The sequence below is a fragment of the Lutjanus erythropterus genome, chromosome 5 (assembly GCF_056507025.1).
Source record: "Lutjanus erythropterus isolate fLutEry1 chromosome 5, fLutEry1.hap2, whole genome shotgun sequence".
NCBI classification, from domain to species: domain Eukaryota; kingdom Metazoa; phylum Chordata; class Actinopteri; order Lutjaniformes; family Lutjanidae; genus Lutjanus; species Lutjanus erythropterus.
The window spans coordinates 8,606,643-8,618,981 of NC_139321.1; the positions used below are offsets into that span (position 1 = coordinate 8,606,643).

General features: G+C 41.6%; 1 protein-coding gene across 1 annotated transcript in view; it reads left to right on the forward strand.

Moving 5' to 3' along the window:
• The window catches only part of LOC146326417 (teneurin-2-like), a 160,159-nt gene that overhangs the window by 59,662 nt on the left and 88,158 nt on the right, over positions 1 to 12,339 (forward strand). Inside the window, exon 2 of the mRNA XM_084718679.1 lies at positions 5,670 to 5,876. Coding sequence (XP_084574805.1) covers positions 5,670 to 5,876 — 207 coding nt within the window. The remainder of the gene's footprint in view (positions 1 to 5,669; positions 5,877 to 12,339) is intronic.

A 12,339-nucleotide genomic window follows, 5' to 3' on the forward strand; every position in this document is an offset into this window, starting at 1 on the left:
ATCAACACTTGCGAGAGAAAAGTAGATTCAGAGAGTGAGAGACGGGCATGGAGAGATGTATACAGATGGCCAGGGAGGCGGCTGAAGGATGGCAACGAGCGAAATCGTCAAGAGAACCACGTGAGCTCATTGCTAAGTCTTTGTTCTAATAACACAAAGCAATTTCCACTGACCTTTCTACAAATGTAGCGGGCAGAAATGACTGAGTTAAGGATGCCCCACAGCATAATTGCTAAGGAGATTAAAGTTCCCTTAATTGCTTTTGGCCAACTACTGCAATTTTTTTCCATTTTTGTAATTAAAGTGATTTAAAATATTAATAACCACACACGTAACTTTACGCGCACGGGCTCGCGCATGTACCTGAAATTGTGTACACGCGCAATAAAAACATGCAACAGCAATAAAACAATCTCACACACACACGTGTGAGAAATTTTTCATTGCTTGTTGTCACCAGTAGCCTCATTATCGGTCTAGTGAAATATGCAAATAGCTGAATCCCATCTCGCCATCAACTGGAGTGATCGATTCAGTCAGATCAATTGCCTTTTTTCCCGTCCATATTCCCTCTTTACCTCTTCATTTCTTTTTTTTTTCCAGTCCTCTATCTTTCACTGCCCTTCTTATTGCCTCCTCCCCTCTTAATTACCCTCCCCTATTGCTTTCTTCCCCCGTTTTTTATTGGCAATAAGTTTTGTCAGCTCCGTTTCCTCCGTCCTCTGCTCCCTCCGTTCATTTCTCTCTCTTTCACTCTCCATTCCCACTGGTTACCCCTGTGACCTCGTCGTCTCTCATCCCAACCACCCCCCCACCCCCCCACCCACAACCTCTCTCCATCCGTCTCTCATACTGTCCCTCCCCACCGCTTCTCTTTTTCCCTCCTGTCGGCCACAGTGTTTGCTTTGCCATTGTTTATCCATTTTTCTCTGTTTGCGCTGATGAGATTGACCGGACACACACACACACACACACACACACACACACACACACACACACACACACTCTTGCACACACACACATACCTAAACAGAAGACAAGGCTGGCATCTCTCTGGGGTGTAGTTAACGTGGGGCTGTGGATCGATCCGAGCTCTGGTTTCCATGACGCAAAGCTCTAAGCTGGACGGTGGGACAGAGGCATCACTTTGCCTCTGTTTCTATCAAATACATCTCTATAAAGCCTCGACGGCACTTAGACTCAAATGTGTATTTTCCCCAAGATTAATGTGCTTCATTTTGAGGCAGCATAGATCGGTAAGTTGGCCAACAACTATGTCCGAACACTCCCTCTACGGTACGGCGTTGCTTCTAGGTAACAAGCTCATTTTTTGGCTTTTTACACATCCTCAAATTATGTTGCAATACTCTAAAAAGATGCAAGGTTGAATCTGAATTTGAATGTTCACTTTTTAGCAGCCTTCCTCACATGGTTTAGCTTCTTTACTTTGTCTTTGTTTTAATAGTCAACTTTAGACAGACAGGAAATGGGGGGGGGAGAGTGGGGTGAGGACGTGCAGCAACGGGCCGCAGGCTGGAATCGAAGCCGTGGCTGCTGCTGAGGACTCTTAGCCTCTGCATGTGGGGTGTGAACTCCACCAACTGAGCAACCAGGGAGTCCGCATGGCTCAGCTTCATCATCTTTTTCTTATTCTGTTAGTTTACAATCTGGAAAACATTGGATTCACATTACTAGATGAGTAAAGTTTCATTTTTATTAGTTTACCACCCTTTATTTGATATGAGAAATGGTGGAAGTGTACCTGTTGCCTTGAGGTAACACTGCACCATTATGGATTCCCTCCATGACGTTTTTTGCATTGTATATTTAGGTTTAGCCTGTATAAGACAGGGTGTAAAATGCATAATTACTTTTTTTTATATAACTCATAAGCAGGAGCCAAAGATGGCAGCAACAGAACTACACACACACCAGGAAACTGAAAACAAGCGACACAAGTGATCAAACACTGAAATGTGACTCTCTATCTTGTTTGCAGGAAGGTTCTGATAGTTTGATTGTTGATGTAAAGTTTGCTGAAATATTCCTGCACTCTTAAACATATGCATTCCTATAGGCTGCTCCACAGTGTTACAGTGTTGTCTGAGGGCAACGTCCAAACAGACTTATGAAAAAGTTCGTTTTTAATGTTTTTCTCTTTGAAAGAGCATACATTTTAAACTGGTTGGGCAATTGAATACTTTTCTATTTCTGTTGTAATGAATTTTATTCAAATTTTAAGCTGCTCTCTTCTTTTTGATTCCTTACCTTTATGGTACAGTGTTGCTTCAAGTTAAAGCACCCAAATCATGTTTACCTGGTCTCTTTTATGACAAAAAAATAACAGCAACATTTTTTTACCAACTGGCATCATAATGCATACCACAGAGGGCTACACAATGTCTGCATTAATCCTCCCCCGTCCCCTCCTCGCTCATGCAGGTACTGTTTTCCCGATGTAAGCAATATTGCACCACCATCCAAAAAACAGCCCTCCATCTATCACACATTTTGATTCTGATCAATACTCTGTGATGGAAAGGTGAATGCTGTCAAATTACAATCACACCACATCTGTATTCTGAGGAACTGTCAGTAAGAAAAGGACAGGGAGAAAGAGAGAGAGAGAGAAAAAAGAAATAGTATGATGATGAATTTTCAGCTATCTCGTCTTTTTCTTCAAGGTCTCACGAATTCTCTTTCTTTCTTCTCCTCTGTTCCTCCCTGTTTTTGTTCTGTATGAATAGAGAAGGAGAGGTGCGATGAAAGAAGAAGTGGCTGACTGAAAGGCTGTGTGCATTGTAACGTCTCCATTTTCCTGGTGAAATTTTTGCGGTGGCGAAAGAAAGAATGGATGGAGTTTGCAAAACTAGGGACGAGCTTGCCTATTTTTTTTTTCTCTCCACCCCCTTACATTTACTTTGGAAGGTGAAGGACAAGGCATCACTAAGAAAAACAAGACAAAAGGTTTATTTATGAAGCTGTTAAAAAAAAAAAAAACATTGTTGCGCCCAGGGCTATCATTTCAAACATGGAATCAGGAGAAAATAAGTGATTATCTGTGTGTAAAAGTGTCTTTTTGGTCGACTATCTAATTAGTAGTGGTAATAACGTGAGTCCTTCGGTGGATTGGCTGGACTCAGTGGCCTCATTCTTACCATATTGTTGATTGATTGAGCTGCAAATATGGCAGACATAATTATTCTATATTTTGAGCCGTTTCTCTAAATAGAATTTATTAGATTTGTCTTTGTCCTTGATTCCAAACCTTTGGAGAGTAGAGTGAAATCTCTCCATCCCTCTCATCTCTCTCTGGTGTATGGGACAGCCTGATTGTGTCCACGCGTCCCTGGGCTCCCACTATTTAAAGCGTTGGCAGTTAACTTTCTTTTGTCTTACCCATGCAGAGGACAATCGAACAATGGATGTAGTTCCTCGTGAAAATCTGATCGTATCATTTCATTCAAAGCAAGACTGTGAAATCTGAAAGAAGGAATAGCTCCTTCTGGCTCTCACAGATGCAAAGTTGGACTCATGAGCACACAATTCTTAATTCAGTACACCCAGGAGTGTTGCAGCTATGGATTTATTTGGTCTGGTAGGACCAGTTGTTTATGGTCTCTAATGTCAGCAAAATTCAGTCCTCAGCAGAAGTTAGTTCTAATCCAGGTTCGAAATTTTGTCCCTCAAGTTTTTGTTCACTTTCTTCTAAAGGGTTTGAATTTGGTGTTCTTATGTTCGGGCATTTATGACGAAAGTTATGCAATTATTTCCGTGAAACAAATCATAAACAAATCCACGACAGTTGCTGACTTGTTTTGCTCAAATGGATGCAACAAAGCTGAAGCTGTCTGTGCTCTCTTCAAAGCCACCTAGACTCCTTTAAAAAATACAGTAATTTTACCCGGCAGAGCATCAGAGTTACTGGTCGACTGCTGCCTCGATCAGCTGCACGTCATGTTGGCTTGCATCCAAATTAATGTGTGTGCAGGGCTGTGTCCAGACTTTTTTTTTTTTCAAGCTGGGCGCTGACTTACGCAGAGGTGGCATGTAATACATGCTAACATTTCTACATCTTATAGTTTTACATTCCTGTGTTGAAATTTAAAAGATAAATAGTCCAACCAAATCACAACACAACAGAGTGGCACCGTACAAATATAATATAAGGCTTCAATAAGTCCTCAAAAAGAAAATTTCCTCTAATAAACCTGTTTCCACAGGCACCATGAAAAAGTTTTATTTTTATCATTTATTATTTATTCTCCTTTTTTGCTGTATATAGATTTTTGTGCATTGATTAATAAATAATAGTGAATTTAAAAAAAATGTACAAAATTAAAAGTAGCTGTCTACATAGAAAAGAATACACATATTTATGTTCTTGGGCGGCCAATGAGATTTTAAGGGCTTTTAAAGGCGGTGCTGTTGGTGTCCCACGCAGTCTTTAGAAATAGTCTAGCAAAATAAACTGCTTTTAAAGTAGGTTTTCTAATAGTTATACACATTTACTAAACTAAACTTTATTATCATATATGTATTTTTGATATTTAAAGCCACATTTTCAGAGGCTTTAAGGTAAATAATGTTGTTTAACTAATATGAACGAGTCAGTTCACTGACTTTATGACTCTTATCTTGTGCCGATGTTGCTCTATATTTAAAAAAAAATCAATATTATTTAATAATCATCACTTCTGGTTATAATGGCTGCCTTCCAGCAAAAGCTACATAGACTCTCTTTAATTTATGTGTTTACAGTGGTAGAATAGATGCAAATGATGTGAATAAAAAAAAAATAAAATGAATGTTCCTAAATCGATTAAAGAGGCGCACGTAGGAAATTAGCATAATTTTCTTCATGGGTCTGAGTTGAGTGTGAGCTTAAATGTGAGCAGCACGTACAATGATTTTAAATATTTGCCATTCATTAATGTATTTAGGATATTTGTGTGCTTTTGTGTGAATGCACAGCATCTGTATCTTGTGTCTCTCCAGTTTCGGCGAGCTTTTGTGTTTGTTTTCAAGCTGCTTTACATTGCTATGACCGGGGGCCTGTTCTAATGAGCAAGTTTACTTAAGAGTGAGCTGGAGTCGAGTACGACCTGCAGCAGATATATAAGGGCTGGCTCACCAAAATTATACAAAATAAATAAATATTTTCTCATTTACATCCTGCCATGCAGATCGTTTTTGTTTTATTTTATTTTGCTGTGCCAGTCTGATCTGATTACTACACCAGATGAATGTTTTTAGTGACAGCACTAAAAAATTCAACAGCAATTCTTCTTACAGAAACAATGTCCCAGTTACTCAACAGAACAAGCTGTCAACACTTTTTTACAGAAACTATTTATTTGATAGAAAATCGCTCCTATAAATACTGTTGACACTGAAGTTTCTTTTTATTTCCATTCACCTCTAAAGAGACAGTTCTCTCAAAAGTGGGATGAATAAAACAAACTATCTGCATGGCTACGCGCACTGAAGGTGTGTTTTAGGTGATTTGAGTGAATCAACCCTTTAAGGGCTTCTGGATTATCCGGTGAACCTGCCTCAGAACAGGCCCCTGTCTCACTGTCAGTCATTGCCATCTGTTTTGTCTAACGCCCCCCTCCTCCCTCCTTCTTCCCCCCCTCTCTTCTTTCTCTCTTCCTCCATCCCTCCAGGTCGCCCACTCCCTCCAACCTCTTCCTCCTCCCTGCTCCCTCCGTCCCTCCCGTCCTCCTCGTCCGCCCCCCACCACCCATCCCCTGGCCCGTCCCCGCCGATCAGGGAATGCCAGGTGCCCCTGCTGGAGAAAAACTCCACCCACTCTCACCTGGAGCCCCACCCGGATGACTCATACATGCTCCGTGCCCAGCCCTCCTCCACGGGTAAGAGAGCTCTCCATCCATTCATTCATTCATTCATTCATTCATTCATTCATTCATCCACCCTTTTATCCTTGTCATTCATCTTATTTCTGCATCATCCATCACCATGTGTCCATTTCCTGATCTGATTTAGTCGTTGCTCAGTGAAAATGCCAGCGGCCCTTTGCTTTAATTTAATGTCACATCTTGTTCTTTTTGCCAATTTGTTTCTGCTTTTTTTGCATTCCTCTTGAGTCAGCGTTTGTTTGCTGGGAGTCAAACCAAAGGGACTCAGGCAATTATTGTTTACACTGTGAGAGATCTTAAGATATAGGGGAGACTGGGGACAGCTGCAACACCAATCTTTCAGTTTCGTTTGGAAACTATTTGGACCAGACCAACCAAAACTTTGTATATTGAACTTACATCTGCCTGCTAATTACCCATACCATTTAAAGATGTGTACATGTGACATATCCTTCACATTATTTATTTATTTGCAAGAAGTCAGACACTGAAACTGACCCAAACCCAGGGGACAGTTGCAACATGTTGAAAACACATTAAACTTCACTGATTAACTTTTGCTCTTAGTCTCAATAAGCTAGTATTCTGAAAATATACATTGTTTTACAAAAGATTATAGTTATTTACAGAGCAATATTATAGTATTTTATACAGTATTATCACAGTTTTTATTTATTTATTTAGTAATATTTATTAAATAACACTATGTCAGTATGCAGATGTTACAGATACAGTTTGAGACAGGAAGAAAGGAACAGTGTGCAATGCCACAAACTTATTTAATACATATGCAAAACTGCAGCTATGACTACTTTATGCAAATGGTTATGATAATACGAAAAATACTGTTGTGTGATCTGTTTTGATATGGCTGCTTAGTTTGGGGACAGTTGCAACAACTGGGGGAGCTATCGTCTCCTGTTGCACCCATCCCCATTCTACCCTACAGTTAGAGATTTAAGAGTTATTGATTTTTGTCGTAGTCATTTATAGATGTTACAGTTTTATTAAAGGGGAAATAAACCTTTTGATTGAAATCATTCACAGATTAATTTAAAAATCTATTAATATATTTTCATCAGCAACAGATCATCAGTATGAGCTCTGTAAATTTCATGCTGAAAATTTCATCAGTTTTTGAAGAAGCGCAATTAAGAAGCAACACACCCCACATCTCCACTGCTTGGCTGCTTTGGAGAGAGCGATATTTGGGTTATGTAACACCAGTTAACTGTCAGAAAGGGTGTCTGTCAGCACTGATATTGATTATTTTAGGTGGGCCTTTTTAAGGAGCTAAAATTTAAAACTACACATATATTTAAATATATAAGTAGATAAATTTAATGTACTTTTATGCAGAAAACTCCATCCATTTTTGAAGAAGCACAATCAAGAAGTAACATAAAAGAAAATGTTCCTAAACTTCTTTTGTGGCTCATGTAACAAAAAGCACATTTTGAGCCGACAATTGCTATCTCTTAATGGATTACATTTTTTAAATGTAACCCTCCCACCTTTGTCAACTATTGCCAGAAAACAATGATGCAAGTGAAAGCAACCCCTACACTCTGTGGAGCGCATTTTGGGTGCCAGTGAGTAGGTGTGTTTGTACTTATTTTCCATATGACATTAATAATCCAGCGGAAAGTGAAAGGTAAGGGGATGATGAATTTTAAGTGCCGGCAGGAGGATCAGTGTAGCAGAGACACACTAGTTAGTTTTCCGGGCTCTAAGCTTTCTCTTTCATCATTGGACACTCTCTTGTTGGCTGTTACAGGCCCTGTGTGCTTATATCAGCACCTTGCAACTATTTTTCTCCTCCGTATGCACACAGACACACGCACACACACATCTGCAGTGATGAGTTTGTTCATCAGCATCCACATTTATTCTCAACAATTAGCTTCTGTGGGCCAAATCTCGCTGTCCCTCTCTGCCTCCGTTTCCCGCTCTTCCCCCCGTTTCTCCATTCCTCTGTGCATCTGCACTTGTAATCAGCAGATATATTTAGCAGAGGCCTGATGGGAGGGAAGGGGGTGGGCAGAGAAGTCCTAATGTGATTTTTGGTGGAATACAATCTATTGTTAATGGCGTTAGGCTCTCCTTTGATCCAGTATAAATCTTCATTAGGGAAGGCCTGGGTCCCAGGTTCAAGAGCAACGTGATTAGGAGGCTTTTAAAATGACGTTACATCAGCCTTCTAATTGGTTTACTGTTTGCTGGGGCAACATCAATCATTAGCCCAGTAACCGCACAGCAAATAAATTCACTCTGCCACTGACACCCTAATGGCAGACACTGGCAAAGAGGGAGAGTGAGGCTTGCAGGCACACTCTCTTTCTCTCATTCTTGTTCACATACACCCACACTTTCTGTTCTGGGGCTTCTTTCAGTCTCTGCTGAGCATGAACACACAGAGACGGCGAGCAAGGGAGACAAAGAAAAGGGAGAAGAAGAAAAAAAGAAAACGACGACGAGAGGCAGGAAAAAGAGGCGCAAAGAGGCAAATGGGAGCAGAGATAGAGAAAGTCAAACTTTGACTTTTGAAGTTGTTTAATGAGACATCTTGCATGAAAAAAATCAAAAGGGAGAGAAAGAGAGAAAAAAACATCTAAAGTGCAGCAGTAAAAATAGATGGAGAAAGCGACTGAAAGGGAGACGGAGACCGAGAGACACAGGGAGTCAAAGAGACAAAGAGAAAAAGGGGCATGAAAAGGGGGTATAAGCTGATGAGAGCTTAGAGGGTGAAAGGGAGATATTTGGATGGAGGGAGAACAACATTGAGATGAAATTGCAAATTGCCACGTTTTCCAGCCAGTGCTGCTGATCTAATGGGTGCAGAGAGAGTCCTTGGCTTTGGGCGTCCATTAAAATCGACCTAAATGAGTTTAGAGTGGCGGTCTGGCACTGCATAAACACACCCTGGCATGTAGGAAGACACAGGAACGAGCTGCGAGGAAATAAAACACCTATAACCGGCCTCTGTTTATGCATGTGCTGTGAGAGTGTGTGCGCCTGTCTGAAAATGTGTGTGTGTCCTGTAGAGAGTGGACGCTGGGCAGGAAATGAGCCTTACCAAGCCAGGCAGAAACTGACCACAGCGAGATAATCCTCAGGAAGCTGCATGCTGCTCGTGCGCGTGTGTTTGTGTTTGTGTGCGTGCATGTTGCTGTAAAGTAGTCCACCATTACCTAAGCTAACAGGTGGACAGACATGACTTGTGTTCCTAGTGAAGCATGACAGGTGAATGGGAACGGAACGCTGTTGCCGAGGATTGGCTGGGAATTGGGTCTGCGAGTGTTTATATGGGAATACTGTCTGGCTCGGAGCACCTGTCTGGGAACGCTCCCCCGGAACGCCGGGAGAGCTGAGACGGCCAAACGGAGCGTAGCAGATCGCTCCTGGAAAGAGCTAGCGTTAGCGCTGTCTCTGGCCATTCATTATGCATGGGGAATGCTAGGCTATTTTTAGCCCGAGCCTCCTCTAAAGTGGCTAGCTATCTGCTGCCAGGGAAGCCACCACAAGTCACTGCCGAGGCAATGAATGTTTAATGGCTTTGTTGAAACAAATCTACAGAAACAAAGGCACAACAAAGACGCGTCCCCTTCTTCTTCTGCTGCACTAATGTTATTCCTCCTAATGGTGCTTATGTAAGGGTGACATTTGCGTAACAGTGGGATGATTTGTGTGTGTTTGTGCATGTATATGCATCTGTGTGTGCGTGTGGGTGAAATGCACACGTGCATTTCTGCTCATGGAGACTGTTTGTTTTTGGCTGAATTTGATGACTCTTCTCTAGCGGATTATTGCCTCCTAATTAGACAGAGATGACTAGCCAAGGCAGAGGCGGTGTGTGTGTGTGTCTTAATGTGTGTGTGTTTGCCTGCATGTGTAAATTTATGTCCTTAACTTTATCTCTCTTTTTAAGGCCCATATGCGTTTGTGTGTACGCCTGTGTATAATGAAACCTATTTGCAAATTAAGCCCTTTTTTGTTGGCACGTGTGTGTTTGTATGTGTGCCTCTCGGTTTCACCTCAAGCTCTCCTTCCATTGTGCTCAGCAGCCTCGGAGCTCTGAGAAGAATGACAAATGAGGAGCATGTGACATTCTCTGACAGAGGACATATGAAGCGGCAGCAGCACATGGGAATATACCTCCTTAAAACACTGGGAGCATAGCAATTAGCTCGGAGAGAAGGTGCAGGACAAACATTCGAGGATGGCTCACTGTTTTCTTAACGCTTTGATGCACAACATGGGTCAAAAGTGACCCGACTGAGGTGTTATTTTCTATATCTGCAATTATTTAATGTAATCATTCAGTATTCCAGGTATTGTTGGGCACAGATGGACAGGTGGGAGTAAATGACGTGTGCCGATTCTGCCTGCAGATCAAAGTGAATCAGACAGGGTCTTAGTGAAGGTGTAATGCAAGTTTTTTACTATGAAAACATATGGTCCTACCATAAAACACCTGCTTTTGGAATTAAGTTTGGTTTAATAATCTGCCCACTTGAAAGATCACAGATCACAAGCAGAGGGTATTTTAACCTTAATAATTCACCCAAATTGAGCTGACCTACCCTCCAATAATGAAGCTCTTAAACAGAATAAAGTAATGTATTAGTGCAACTAAAGCTGTTTTCTACCTTTAAGCACAAACTGCAATCAAAGTAGAGAACTGTCCTCTCCTTAAGTTGTAATGAGATCTGCGCCCAGGTATTCTTTAGTTAACTTGTTTTTGATCATCAGAATTCCTTATTTTCATTTTTTCTTTTTCGCTTCCTGAATAAAAATCATTTTTATATCACAAAATCAAAATGACCTCATGGTCTTTCATGCATGACTGAGTGTTTCTTTGCTCTGTCATTGTGTATATTTTATCATTTAATATATCAGGTTTGCATTAAATACATATCATTAGTATTATGGCAGATGCTGTTAGTACCCAGGTGTCAGTAGCTAACAATGCTATTTGCACCTGGGTTGGAATAGCCAACACCCAGGTATATATATCCTAGCAGATACAAGAACCCAGGTGTTTGTAACAATACTATATACACCTGCAGTGTAAATAATCTACTTACACTGGCATGACAGAGGAAACCATGATATTTCCCCAAACCTAACCAAGTAATTTTGTTTCCTGGACCTAACTGCAATCTTTGTTGGATGGTGATTTTGTCATTCTTTATAGCTTTAAACTGTTTTTGTTTATATAGTAAGAAAAGAAAGATGAAAATAACGATTTGTCGTAATAAAAAACAAGATGTTTAACAAATACTTGGGAGATTTAATGATGAAATAGATTGATTTTAAAAGATATAGCAAAGAAACTCTCAGCCATGCATGAAATAAGATCATGCAGAACATATTTGACCCTTGTTGTGCATTACAAGGGGTTTGGATAGTTTGAGCATTAAAGGGTTAAAAAGAAAAAGCTGGATAGAAGCGGTGGAGATGTGGGGTGTGAAAATAAAGAGATGGAGAGACAGAGGGAGTGAGAAGGACAGAGGGAGGGTAGAGAGCGGCGAGGGGTGGGAGCTGAGCCCTGCAATGATCCCCTTTTAACTGCTGAATGGGCATTTCTATCCTGCACACACATACACACACACCCACGCATACACACACACACACACAAACACACACAGTGACACACACACATAGATGCACATTCTGCCCTGCGACTTTTCTCTGTTAACCACAGAAAATGTCAATAAACAGTTTGCCCATCCAGGGCTGCAAAACAAACTGGCTTGGTTCCTGCTGCCAGTTGGCCACACACATACACACACACGCACACACACATACACACACACTGTGAGATTAATATGGTGTGGCGAGCCCCTGCCTCTCGCTGATGTGTGTCCGCGCAGTGTGCTTTACAAGGGGAGGCGGGTTAGCAGACAGGCTAATGCTCATCTGCTGAATGAGGCTCCTTTGAATTGGCCGGCATAATGAACTTCCAGGGTTTAGCCCGAGCCAAACCCGCCAGCTTACAGCTATAGTCCAACCCCCCCCCCCCCCCCCCCCCCCCCCCACCCCCCACCCCTTGCTCTAGTCGCAGGGGACCTCGGACAGAATAATGTGGGTCAGGCTTCAGCAGCGGCAGTCAGAAGGGCTCTGAGCTTCTCCACGGAAAAAGTGGCTGTGAAAACAAAACAGAGGGATGTCGAGAAAATCTTCTCATGATCGCTGTTTACTCACACCGGCTGAGTAAAAGAGGCAGGAAGGAAAGAAAAGGAGGGAAAGATAAAGTGGAATAAAATGTGATCTGCTTGGCTGCTCCCTAATTGCTCCATTTCGTCGCTGCATGTTTTGTCTTTTATCAGACTGGCTTCCTGGTAAAACGGTTGTTCCTATTAGCCTACCTGCGGGTAGTACTTTAGCGACCGGACAATTCATCTGACTAAGTCCCCTATCTTAATTTATTGGACCCATTTACCTCCGGCCCGCT